The 12613-nt window shown below is 43.1% G+C and overlaps 1 protein-coding gene across 2 annotated transcripts; it reads right to left on the bottom strand.

The window, feature by feature from the left end:
• Window positions 1-8: 8 nt before the first annotated feature.
• LOC111834690 (eukaryotic peptide chain release factor subunit 1) lies at window positions 9-7691 on the bottom strand. 2 transcript variants are annotated; one of them, XM_023794257.2, is made up of 11 exons: window positions 7556-7691; window positions 7061-7169; window positions 5911-6086; window positions 5249-5388; window positions 4262-4400; window positions 3791-3981; window positions 3557-3686; window positions 3242-3415; window positions 2462-2526; window positions 2108-2255; window positions 9-1974 (listed from the first exon to the last, which is right to left on the bottom strand). In XM_023794257.2, exons 2-11 carry the CDS (start codon window positions 7144-7146, stop codon window positions 1892-1894), a joined length of 1332 nt encoding a protein of 443 aa, XP_023650025.1. In that variant the 5' UTR covers window positions 7147-7169; window positions 7556-7691; the 3' UTR covers window positions 9-1891. The 2 variants fall into 2 exon arrangements, with proteins under 2 accessions (XP_023650025.1, XP_023650024.1); XM_023794256.2 differs by having other exon boundaries at window positions 7296-7672.
• Between the last annotated feature and the right edge of the window lie 4922 nt (window positions 7692-12613).

Here is a 12613-nt window from a genome sequence, read left to right as displayed (position 1 = left end):
CTCTCAACCATTTTGCAAACAATGAGAACATTTAATAAGTGAGGCCTGTTAAAATTTATACAAAATAGTGACAACTGAAAAAGAAAAGCAACAGATATTGCAGGGGGACAAAAGAAATATGAGAATGTAGACAGAGGACTTGCACTGCAGTTCAATACCATCATTACACTCTGAAGACCATTAAGGAGATGTCCTCCAAAATGAAGACCAAGTCTAAACCATACCACACACCCTGGCTAACCTAAGGGATGTTTTCAGATATTTGCTTCACTGGCCACCATGCTGAAAATATTCTTAAACAGGAGCCAGGGCAAATGTCTTCAAGTCAACTAGTGACGGGACAACTAGTTGTTGGGGGATGGGGTAATGGCGAATTCCCACACCCTCATCACTGGTACAAAAAGTTGAACAAACATTACCCAGTGGGCACTGTGGACCAATCATCTCACAGTACAAAATTGGTTAAACCTCCACCTTTCCCCTACCCCTGACGACAGAAACCCATGGATTACAAATCACTTCCTATGAGACTTAAGACAAACCACAAATGTTTAAAAAGTGTATAAGTAAGTTCTGCCCAGTTCTCACTCCAACCACATGTAGGCCAGGACTGTGGGATGCCCTTCCTGCATGTATGCTGGTCAGCCCACCCTATGTTCCTTTATAAAGCAGGAGAAACACCTGATGGTCGGGTTACTGGACCTGCCATACCCGGTCCCATTTGTGTTCTATTCTGCTTCCTTAGGCTTAAGAGCTTCCTGAGCAGAGTGGTTGAACAGGCCAAAACATCATATCTGCATTGTATTACGATCCTGACATGTATGAGAACGTGTAGAAAATAGTCAATATGGGATGTTTCACATTATCTTAAGCTGGGTGAACAACAGTGGAACAGTTGACCACCCCCCCCTCCTTCAATGCAACTACATCAATTATAAAAATCACCCACACTACCACTGTACTTAAAGTACAGGGCTACATGAATTAGTTAACGTTCCACGGCTCGCAGCATAAGGTAGACAGTCTAGGTCTTCAGCTTGGGTATCTACCATCTCAAGCCAAGTGATATTCAGTCAGGCCCCATAAAACTGCCCACATCACTGATTCATTGATTATAGCCCTTGCTCCCCCCAGGCATGTAGTCATCCATGGCTACATCTACATATTGCACAGTGAGACAAGTTACTGCAGTCTGATTACCAAAATACCATTTATCATAAGCCATACATGACAGGGCGAGCAATGGAACTTAATGTAAAGCAAGAGCACAACCACTAAACCAATAGCTTGAGCATGATGCTCAGCCCTCCACCCAATCCAGAGTGCATCTCTCAATCAGAATGAGAAGCGACCATGGCAACAGGTTGGCGGCTGGCCTGCACTCAGCTCACACCCACCCTGTTACTAAATCAGACTGCAGGACCATGGAGAGGATAAACCAAGCAGCGGTGCAACAGGACAGAGGATGAAATGGGAAGCTGGACCAGAGCGTGGACTAGTTTTGTTAAGCAGTTCAAATTTAATACATTGCCTGCTTTCTACAGGAACCCAAGTTAAAAAATAAAATACAGCAGATGCCAGTTTAAAAAAGCAGGGTAGATGGAGGATAATTTATATAAGAGTCCAAAGCACTGTGGGCGGAGCAGGGCAGAGTGTAGGAGGTGTGGCCTGTCACTGCTAAGTCGACGCATAAATGTACAGTGTGGAGAGAAGATCTAGGCAAGTTATATCCAACCAGAAGATGGGATCACTCCATTCTAAGGCAGGGATACACATGTATGCTTTCCCATATTTGGAATTCTCATTGTCACTCCCTCCTGTGATTTTCCTCACTCATTCTCAGGGGAAGACGGGAGTGCAAGCCCCTCCCCTCAAAGCCAGTCTTGACTACCTAGTAGTCATCCAAATCAAAGAACTCGTCATCATCTCCCTGGTACTCCATGCCCTGGAAATCCACCCTGTATCGCAAGATACCTGCAGGGAACAAAGAGAGAGGCGGGTAATCAATCTAGGTTGTGGAAGGGGGCAGGGCATAGCGTTGGATGTTTTGATTGGAAGAGGCTCTGAAGGCATCACCAGCAGGTGGTCAGCCATTGGTGACACTCACCACCAATGCCGCCAAAGCCTTTAACGAACTGCGACCCCTCCTGGCTCTTGTCTGTGACGATCTCCAGTGTGGCACCAAACTTCTTATAGTTGTTGGCAAACCATTCTAGCAATGGCATGCTCTCGATCAGCTCGTGCTCCTGGCCTGTCTGCAAACACAGGAACTTAATGAGCAGTGCCATTTGGACGCCCATGGATTTCACACTTAAGCACTGGCAAGCAAACTGCTTGGGAACACTCACACCCGAGGGTGAGCAGGGCTGCCGTACCCACAAGCACCTTTGGCTACCGGGTCCAGGTGCAGAACTGACAAAGCACTTTTAACATTCCATGTGGAGATTGCAGACATGCTCACCTCTTTGTCTGTAAAGTGAGACTTGTCTTTCTCCTGCTCTGGTGTCAAATACAGAGTCTTTTCATCTGAGAAACAGGAAATGTGGTGTCATATGGAGACCAGAGGACAGTCACACCAATCACATTCACTGTTCTTTTAATCAATCAGGAGTTGTTAATTGTCTATCATTTTCAAATACACCTACGCCCCAGGCATTTGAGATTCTATCTAAACACGCCATGGTAGATGTCACCTGACTACACACACTATCACTCATGTATTTTGTTTTCAAGTGTGAATGAATGCTTGTGAACATAATGGTGTAATATGTTTGTATTTAACCGTTTAAAGTTAGGTGACAAATGTTCAGTGTTTTATAAAACTAAAGTATTGGAAGGTTAGGAGATACTTTGTGGGAGATTAATTCAGGTATAGTGGAAGGAATGGCTGACTCATTTCTTATGGGAAAATTTCTTGTAAATACCACCTGTAAATTCAAATTCCATATTTTATATTATATACATTCTTTTGCACACTGCCTTATTGTACCTTTCTATTGCACTTGCATGCTAAACTGAATGTCAATGTACCTGTACAATGACAAAGTTCAATGTAATATAATCTAAATACCATAAAAAAGACACATGAATGGTGACTACCAATATTTTTGGAAACAACTCCAATAAAAGGAAATAGGTATAGCCTCTGAACCAAAGGACATCTGCATGTGACCAGATAAGTAAAGCACAAATATCACGGGCGTGTTTTCAGGCACATATGCACACGTGTGGGTGCCTGTACCATTCTCAGGCGTGCTTCCTTCAGTGCCATGGCAACGCAAGACATAGCGCATGGTGTCCAGGTTCTCGTAGACTATGAGGATTTCCACTGCACCCATTTCCAGGGCTTTGAGCGTGTCCTCCACACCAAAGCAGTACTTTCCCGTGTCCTGACTGATCTCATCAAAGTAACGCCCTGCAGGGTCAGAGGAAGAGTCCAGAACAGGTTAGCTTTCTGAATTCAGAATACCAGTATTACAACTGAACTTCAGGTGGGGGGATTCAAGCCCACCAACTTAAGGAGAGAAGAGTGGTATAGACTAGCGCACACACATACCTATGAGCTTCTTCTCTTGGATGAACTTCACATTAGACAATACTTCAGCTGACAGCTCGATGGCTTGGTTGAAACCATTTTCTCCACCGTACGAGATGTCAACCAACTTTAGGACCTTTGCTTGTAACCTCTGAAAGACATGACCAGAAAATAAAGCCTAGTTTGAGATCTGTTCAGATTAGCCCATAACCAACAGTTCAACTGTCCAACTCCAACTGTCTTTCTGGCACTTACCGGGTCAAACATGTCCGACTGACTGAGCTCGGTCTTGAAGTCGGCAGAGCCCGCTAGCACCATACCAGCTACGTTGACCTTGTCGTTGGACACGAAGAGCTGCACCGCTGTCTCCGCCACCTTGCGCACATAGTTGTGCCTTTTCTCCATCCTCAAGCGTGCAAACCGCAGAGCCGACTGGCCTCCTCGTCCTGAAAAAGGGACCTTGATCACCAACATTCAAGCATCTGCTCAGGTCACAAAGGATACGGACGTTCAGGGCACCAAACATTGGAAAGCAGCTTAAAAAAATAAAATAACACTGCAGCTCCCTAAGTAAAGGTCCACTCCATCTGAGAACACCAAAGCACATCATAGAACTCATTAGTTTCAAAACTAAGGTTAAGGGGGGGGGGGGGGGGGGACACAGCACATGATGGGGATACAGAAAGGGCAGGGAGAGTCATTTTCAAAGATGTGAGGTGGAGTTACCATGCTTTTTGGGCAGGTCCACTGTGAATTTGTGCAGGACTTCTCTGGTGTTGCCTTGCAGGGTGCCAAACAGGGCACCACTACCATCAATGACAATAAAGCCAAACTTGCTATCATCTGAGAGTAGTGCTGTTAGAGCCTGGGGAACAGGGGCAGAAAAACATAGGCACCGATGTCACATGCTACTGCCAAATTATTCAGCAATCGATACATTGTGATGCAATGGTCTATATGACTTAATTCTAAAAATCCTGACCAGGGCCAAATTCCTTTATAAAATTTTCATAATCAAACAGGAACACTTTAACCCTCTGGGGTTAAAGTCGTTTGCCCTTGTACCTCGTAATCCGAGGTTCCACTGTAGCCGCATTAGCGCGTATTCAAATCGCATTCAGATAGTAATATGATTAACAGCGCAACAGTGAAACGCAATCCAGATACATCCCCATCAGCGCCATAAAAGGGGGGAGGGACGTGGCCAGGTGACAACGGCTCATTCATACACATGAAAGTTGCTACATATTCAATGAAAGGAGCCAGAAATAGTGACATGAGTTAGTTTTTTATTTATTTATCCAACTGAATGTTGCAACTTCACCATTTAGTCATCGTCATGTAGCCAAGACTTTGCTGATCAGATATCTGGGATCAAAACAAACTGCCAGCATTGCTTACTATGTACTTTTATAATGTTTCTGCAAGTGTTCCAAACTACATCTTGCAATGTCTTTACTTTGATGTCAAATTACAAACTTAAAAACCTGACATATTTACAGTATACATTAAAATAAAGATGAGTGTAATGGCAAAACAAATATATAAGAAATAATTTGCCATGAATTAAGTTTATGATATTTGAAGAAATGTGTGATAATGCCCCAGTCAGTGAAAGTGTGTTTCCTACCCCTAGACCCCAGAGGGTTAAACAGATAAGACAATACCATCATGCTTCCCATAAACTCCATAAGGCACAGAGAGATGCCCTACCTCTGTGTGAAACTTGTTGTCACAGAGATACAGGGATGTGTTGATGGGTTTGAAGGGTTCAAAGTCGATGTTCACTTTCTTCTCTTTGCCTTCCTCAGTTACTATAGTGCCACAATACACCACTAGCCCATTCGGGGGCACTGCAAGGAGACAGATACCCAATCAACTCACAGCACCAACACACAAATTCACCTCACACACAATAAAATACAATGATACATGGTCACAATAGGTTCACCATGGAGGCTGATATCATTGTTTAATAGCAACATTCAGAGGTCGGACTGACATTTGGAAACACAGAAGTGACAAGGTAGGAGTACAGACCAGTGGCCTGTACTACGAAGCAGGGTTACTGGCTTATCGGGATAACTTGTCAGATTTAAGGTACCACAGTTTAAACGGACTTCATATTCATTCATTTACACTTTGCCCAGACTACCTAAAATCCGACAAGTTACCCCAATAAGCCAGTAACCCCGCTTCATAGTACAGGCCAGCACAGGATAAACACACAAGGGCAAACTGGCTTTTCAGTACAGCCCAAACTGATCCAGCTCATCATGTCAGTCCAGTATCTGCAATACACTATTTGCCAAGGCTACAGCTGTTTGCCTGCATTCTGCTGCCTGCTATGGACAAGCACATGCATGCACACCCACCTTTATTGTAAAGCTTCAGCCTCTGTTGTACAGAAGTAATGGCACCCAGCACAGACAGTCGGTTGACTCTGCTCTTGATGTTAGAGGCTGTACCAAACTCATCCGCCAGCATCTTAGCCACACGAGAAATCTGGTCTTTGGGTGGAATGATCAGGGAGATCATACTAGTGCCATTCCTGTAAAGACATATAAAAGCTGCATCACCCAAAGAGGCAGTTTTAGACCCAAACACACTTCCACTCAGGCACAGGAATGACAGAGGGACATTTTGTCAATCTAGGCAAGTGGGAAAAGCCTAGAAGTTTAGCGATTAAAAAAAGCTGTGTGCATCTTACATTGCGAGTTATTATACTCACAGTATAAAATTTTAGCACCTTGCATTTTCATTCTGACTTCAGATGACAAACATTTATGCATGATTACACACTTTGGCTTCTCTCCTTCATTGTATACAATAAACACTAAGTCTACTTGGTGACCTACAGGAAGAGGAATAACAGGTTCAGATAAGTCATGGGGGCACACACTCAACAGCCTCATTACCGGCCAGGGACAATCCTAGAGCACACTATGTAACACTTCTGAACATGACGTGCGTAGAACTTGAGTCAAGGAAATAACCTGCTCATCAGATTTCGTTAGCGAACCGGACCAGTGGAAATGCTCCAACTACAGGAATCTTACCAGGATTATCCCACCCCTTAACCCGAGAACCGGGCGACGAGTCCATATTGTTAAGCAATATAACGACACGCATCCCTTTTGGGCCCGTAGCAGCGGGCATGACGGAGCCTTCATTCATTTCCGTCACGCGGACCAACACCCCACCACACCGACACGCATGTGCTCTAGCGGACCACGCCGCTCAAATAATCGCCATACGTCCTCCAAAGCAGCAAACCTACTGACGTCGGACTAGTTATAAATCACAAGATATAATATACAAATCAAACAATACACGCCGTAAAAACAACGAAAGCTCTTCGCCCTCGACGCTCCTATAACCGAGTCTTTTCCTTCTCCCAACTCTCGGCCTCCCGAGACAGCTGCTTCCTTCGGTGGTCCAAGACCCACACACCTCCTGTAACCTCAGGACTTCTTCGGATTAAGCCTAACCCGCCCTTCGTCTTGACGATTCTTCCCCCCTTACCCGCGCGCAGCTTCCAAACTTTTGATCAGCTTCTTGATCTTCCAGATCTCCACATTTCTGTCCGCTGCACTTGGGTCGTCCGCCATCTTTCCTATAATCGGTTCAGCGCCTAAAAAGTGTTTCAGAACCATACAAAAAGAAGTCAACAATAACAAATACAAAGAAATGAGATACCAGCACCCGTGCGTAACCGAATATCATACAAACAGTGACAGAAGCTACCGGCAGAGCTTACCTAAAGCAGTGGAGACAGGAGGCCCCTTCCCCGGCTGGGAGTCTCAGGAAAGTGCGCGGTTGTACAGGCCACAGGTTCCCCCCCAGGCCCTAGAGTCCTCCGCGTTTACCCGGCGCTATTAGCCTCGTGCCCTACCCAGTCCTTTTCCCATATCTTTAAACTTACACTTACGGTGGCTAAAACGCGCGGTTGTGAATGTCAGGCCCATTAAAGCCCGACGAGCGCCGTTAATGAAGGGCAGGTGTGGGCTTTCTCCTCACCTGAGGCTCCGCCGCTCCGCTCCGCCGCTTCGCTTGGTCTCCGCGCCGCTATCGCCGTGTGACGTCACCCTACCGGTCAATCTGCTGCGCGTGGTCCGCGTGGAGGAGGAGCCCAAAATGTCCGGTCAAGATCATTTCCGGGGCACCAGGGCAACGTAAAGGTTTCTGAGAACGATGATTGGCCCATGGCTTTTAATTGGGGCGTGTAAGAATTAAAGCATTCATGCTTCAGTTACAATTTTACGTTAGAAATAAAAGCGGGATTTGTTATAAAATTTAAAGCCAATCATTTTCTTTAACTGAAACGAATTGAAGCAAATTGATAAACCCCATTTTGGCTTATTGCTTGTGGAGCTACAGTTTTAGAACATCTTTGAATGGGATAAAATTGCACTTCATAAACTGTTGCCAGGCAAACAAATACAGTCGTACACTTTACAGGGGTGAGTGCAACGAAGCAGGATTTCTTGCTTTTTCTTCACACCACCAAGAATGTAAATCGCTCAAAATCAACAGCAAAATGATCATGTCACGTACCTTTATCGATATTTTCCAAGTGTATGTAAGTCTTATTTGGAAAAGATTGTGAGTTTGACATGGAAAACGAAATGGTTACGCCCTTAATCAGATATCTATATAGTATGTGTATTATATAAAAAATGAGCTTTTGAGAAGACTGCAGTGTAAAACAGCTTATATTCCAGATTTAAATGTAGCAGCTCAATGAATGTACAATAGCGCCATCTGCTGTACATCAACGTGGTGTCAGTCCAACATGAAAAGCAAACATTCATTCATGTTTCAACAGCTTGTCCAGTACTGAGTCTTGGGTGAAGGTATACATATTGAATTCAATTCATTTTTATGTAGCACCTGTCACAATAGTCACCTCAAGGTGCTGTACATGGGTGTGTTGTGATACAGTGCAACATCATTACGGGAGAATAATAGAAAAAGGGGAGTGAGGAAGGAAAGAAAGAAACAATGAAACAAATGAACAGATACATTACCAAACTACTAAAAATGTAAATAGCATCCCATTCATTGGTTCCTTGCCTTGTGTCCTGTGATGCCTACAATAGGTTGCCCCATGAAAGGAAAAGCGAATTAATTTTTTCCCCCTGTGTGAAACATGAATAACTACAAGCATGAAAATTGACATGAGAATGAGGTTATAATCTTTGGAGGGGGTTACGTGAAGCCATCTTGTGGGCCCACCATCCACAAGGCGACAGGTAGGTGTTAGGTGCAGTGCCGTTTGGGTGCTTGACGTGGACTGGTACACACAGGGCAGGACCGGCCATCTGACACACCCAGCTTTTCCCGGTGGGTCGATGCGATTGTGGGCAAAATTTATAATTGGTGACCCCAAAATCCAAGGGCCAGTCCAGCCCAGGGTACACAGTACTGGTGCCCCTTGGCTTTTGCCTACAGAATAACAGGAATGTTTCTTGCATACCAGAACTTCTCCGAATAACAATGAGAATACTGGTGCCTGTTTTTCCTGACTTCAAGCACTATTACGCAACAAAGTAATAAATAACAAATGAAAATCTGGAAAAAAATAAACCAGCGCACATATGAAAGCATCTTAACATTTGATGCCAGAATCAGAATGGCAGGGACTGTGATTAACATTAAGACTCAGAATGGCAGGGACTGTGATTAACATTAAGACTGAAAAAAGAAAAACATGTTATAAGGCCACATTATCCTATTAATTGATTGTCCCTGTACCACTTGTAACCCTCATTTTTCCCCATTAATTCCAAAAATAGTGGTTTAATTTTTTTCAGATGATTCATTATACAGTCATCAAAGACATCAATATGTCATAATATATTCACAAAGGACATGTAGAAAGTCACCAGGTTTAAAGAGGATGTTTTTCCTCAGTCTTCCCAACAACATTTCCTGTTTAAATACACAGGCATGGGATTCCCTGCAGTGCTTAAAGGTAACGGATAGAGGCACCATTTCTACATACAGAATCGTATAAGACTGAAATTTGTGATTGCTAAGTACCAACAAATAGGAAGGATAGGAAGGGAGCCTAGAGCAGTTTGGGCGGGGGGGGGGGGGGGGGTCCTCTGTAGGCTGACCTGCCCCTGCACTTATTTCTTAGCTGCCAGCATCTCCAGAGCTGGTCTTCTACCTACTGCAAACAACACATACTCATACATTCAAACATGTAAATAAGCTGAACTGAGTAGCCTTCTCCTCTTCATCTGCTATGTTCTTTGATACATGATGAGGATGAAAACACTTTACAGAGAGCTGGAAATAGCATGTTACTTAAAACAACAGCATTAGCCTTACAGATGGTTGCAGTTTGCATTTATGAAGTATTGCACAAATATGATATCAAGTATACTTAGTAATACACAAAGTGAAAGTATTTTAATGAACTTAGTTGGTTTTGGTTTTTTTGCTATGGGAGGGTGCAGAAGTTAACATTGTTATTGCAGTTATATCTCTGAGACCTGAGTCTGAATCTCTGCCCTGCTGTGTGGTGTTTGCATGGTCTCCCTGTGTTCTTGCAGGATTTCTTCTGGGAACTCTGTGGTTTCCCGCCCCCGTGGTCCAAAAACATGCTGAGGTCATTCGGAGTTGCCACATTGCCCATAGGTGTGAGTGTGCCCTGCAATGGGTTGGCACACCATCCTAGGTCATTCCTTGCCTTACACCTGTAACCTCAGGGGTAGGATCCAATAGGATGAGCAGTAACAGAAGATGGATGGATGCTTTTCATACATCACAGAGTGCTAACTGCTAACTCTTATGAAAAGGCCATGACTCAGTGATCTGGACATTGTAAAGCAAGTGTGAAGAGCTGGTTTAACTTTTTCTCCCCCTAACCATAAAACCAGCACTGTATAAGGTGAGCTTTAGACTTTATATAAAGGTGTCTGTTATTGTCTCATCTTTTACAATTGACTGTTTGTATACCAATGGCATATCTTCCGGTCACTGGCTCTCTATGAGCTTTTATTTAATCTTATCTGCTTTTCACTTCTAGTGAACAGACCTGCTGATTTGAATAACATTTCCTGCTTTCCTCATCCACAATTGAATATAAAAGCATGGAACTATGGCAGCTGAGTTCTGTTGCTTTGTATGTTCTATATATCTATTTTCTATGTCACAAGAAACCTGTAGGCAACCTAGAGAGTCAGATGTTTGGCCTGTTCGATTGATACCACCCCTCCCCCCCACATGCAATCAAACGACTGAACCAAATTGACAGACACATATGACATCAGTTTTGCGTTAGCACTGTTGCCTCACACCTCAAGGGCCAGTGTCTGAGTCCCAGCCATGGGTGTGTGTGTGTGTGTGTGTGTGTGTGTGTGTGTGTGTGTGTGTGTGTGGAGTTTGCATTATATCACCATTGGGTGGTGAAAGATAGGTTGTGAATGGCATGATCAAGTTCACTAGTGAATGGTCTGAATGAAAAGATGAATCACTCATTAAAAATAATGAACAATGAATCACTCATTAAGCAAACTGATTGACGAATCACAGACTGAAAAGACTTAAATAAGTTAAAATTAATGTCCATTTTGTCCTCTGCTTGCCCATCATCGCAAGCAGCACAGGGTGTAGGGCATGGATCATAGGGCAAGTCAGGCTTAGTTAATGGAAGATAAGGGGAGAGTTTTTACTGACTTAATTTTAAGTCATTATGATTAATGAGGCTTTATGCATATGTGTATATGTGTTTGTCTCGTCCTCATCTTGAGACTGATTTGCTGTGTTAGTGATTAAAAAAGCACTTTCTGCTTGGAGAAAAAATGTGACTCTGTGGTCTGACTGAACATATTTATTTTGTCACCTCCAGTAATCCAGCATCTATGTTTCTGAAATCAGTACAATAATAATTATGCCTCATGACGTCCTGTCAGCATGCAGCAATAATGGGGAATCCTGGAGCTGGACTCTTCCATTTCATTGCTGGAATCTCGAACGCTTTAATGATCCATAGAGAAATGATAGACATGCTTTTGGGTGATATGTGGTGACAGTGTTGGATTCCGGAATGGAGTTACTGAACAGAGACACCAGCTTGAGATTTAACAGGAACCAAAGATTATCTGCCTTTTTCCTGTATGTATGTCATGATTTGGGTGAGAAAGGAGAAATTAACTCATACTCCAATTCCTTAGCTGCATTAAAGGTACAGTTGTGTTGTCAGTTGGATGAGGTAAATGAAACAGAGGTCAAAGTTCAAGCACTGTGAATAAACCACAGATATGCTCACAAATGGACTAAAAAAAGAACAATGATAGGAGTGTCAGAGAAAAGCCTCTTAGAGCAAACATGCTGCAAATCGCACTGTGACCTTGTGGAATGTCTTACACTAGCGTCAAAAATTGTGGAAACACCTAGTGTTATTGGCAAGTCACGTTAAAAATTACTACACAATACTGGCAGTAATGTTTTTAAACAATCAAAGAATATTTACAATGTTTACATATATTGGCCGATAAGTAACTCGAGCAACAGTTGAACAAAGTTCGGCAATATCTGAAAATATTCCACAATTTTGGCTACTAGTGTAACTGTTTTAGCAATAGAGTATGAGATGAGCCCTCAAAAAGAAAGAGGCGTGAGAAGTCGTCTTATGGTAACCATGAATAAAATCAATCCATTCATCCTTCCATCCATCCATCTATTTTCTATACCTACTTGTCCTATGCAGAGTCACAAGGGTTTGGAGCCTATGCTACAAGCAATGGGAATAACCCAGGATGGTGCCAACCCATTGTAGGGCACACCCACCCATAAATAAAATATTATTCTAATAGTATTATATTATTATATTAATATAATGTTATCATATTAAATTGTCATTACATATTATATCAGAAGATCATTAAATAAGGGTCACTGAAAATATTAAAAGGATTTTTCAGGAATCTCCAACTTCTCTTGAGCCAGTGACAATAACAGCTTCTCTGTACTGGATCAGTGAATCACTGACAGCCGAGTTTCAAAGGGGAAGTGTGAAGTTTGAGGTCAGTGATATCGCAGTGCAGGATCTGATTTTGGTCATGA

Source organism: Paramormyrops kingsleyae, chromosome 18 (assembly GCF_048594095.1).
Source record: "Paramormyrops kingsleyae isolate MSU_618 chromosome 18, PKINGS_0.4, whole genome shotgun sequence".
NCBI lineage: Eukaryota > Metazoa > Chordata > Actinopteri > Osteoglossiformes > Mormyridae > Paramormyrops > Paramormyrops kingsleyae.
The sequence above is the reverse complement of the archived record's forward strand: the minus strand, read 5'-3'. Positions and strand labels throughout refer to the sequence as shown.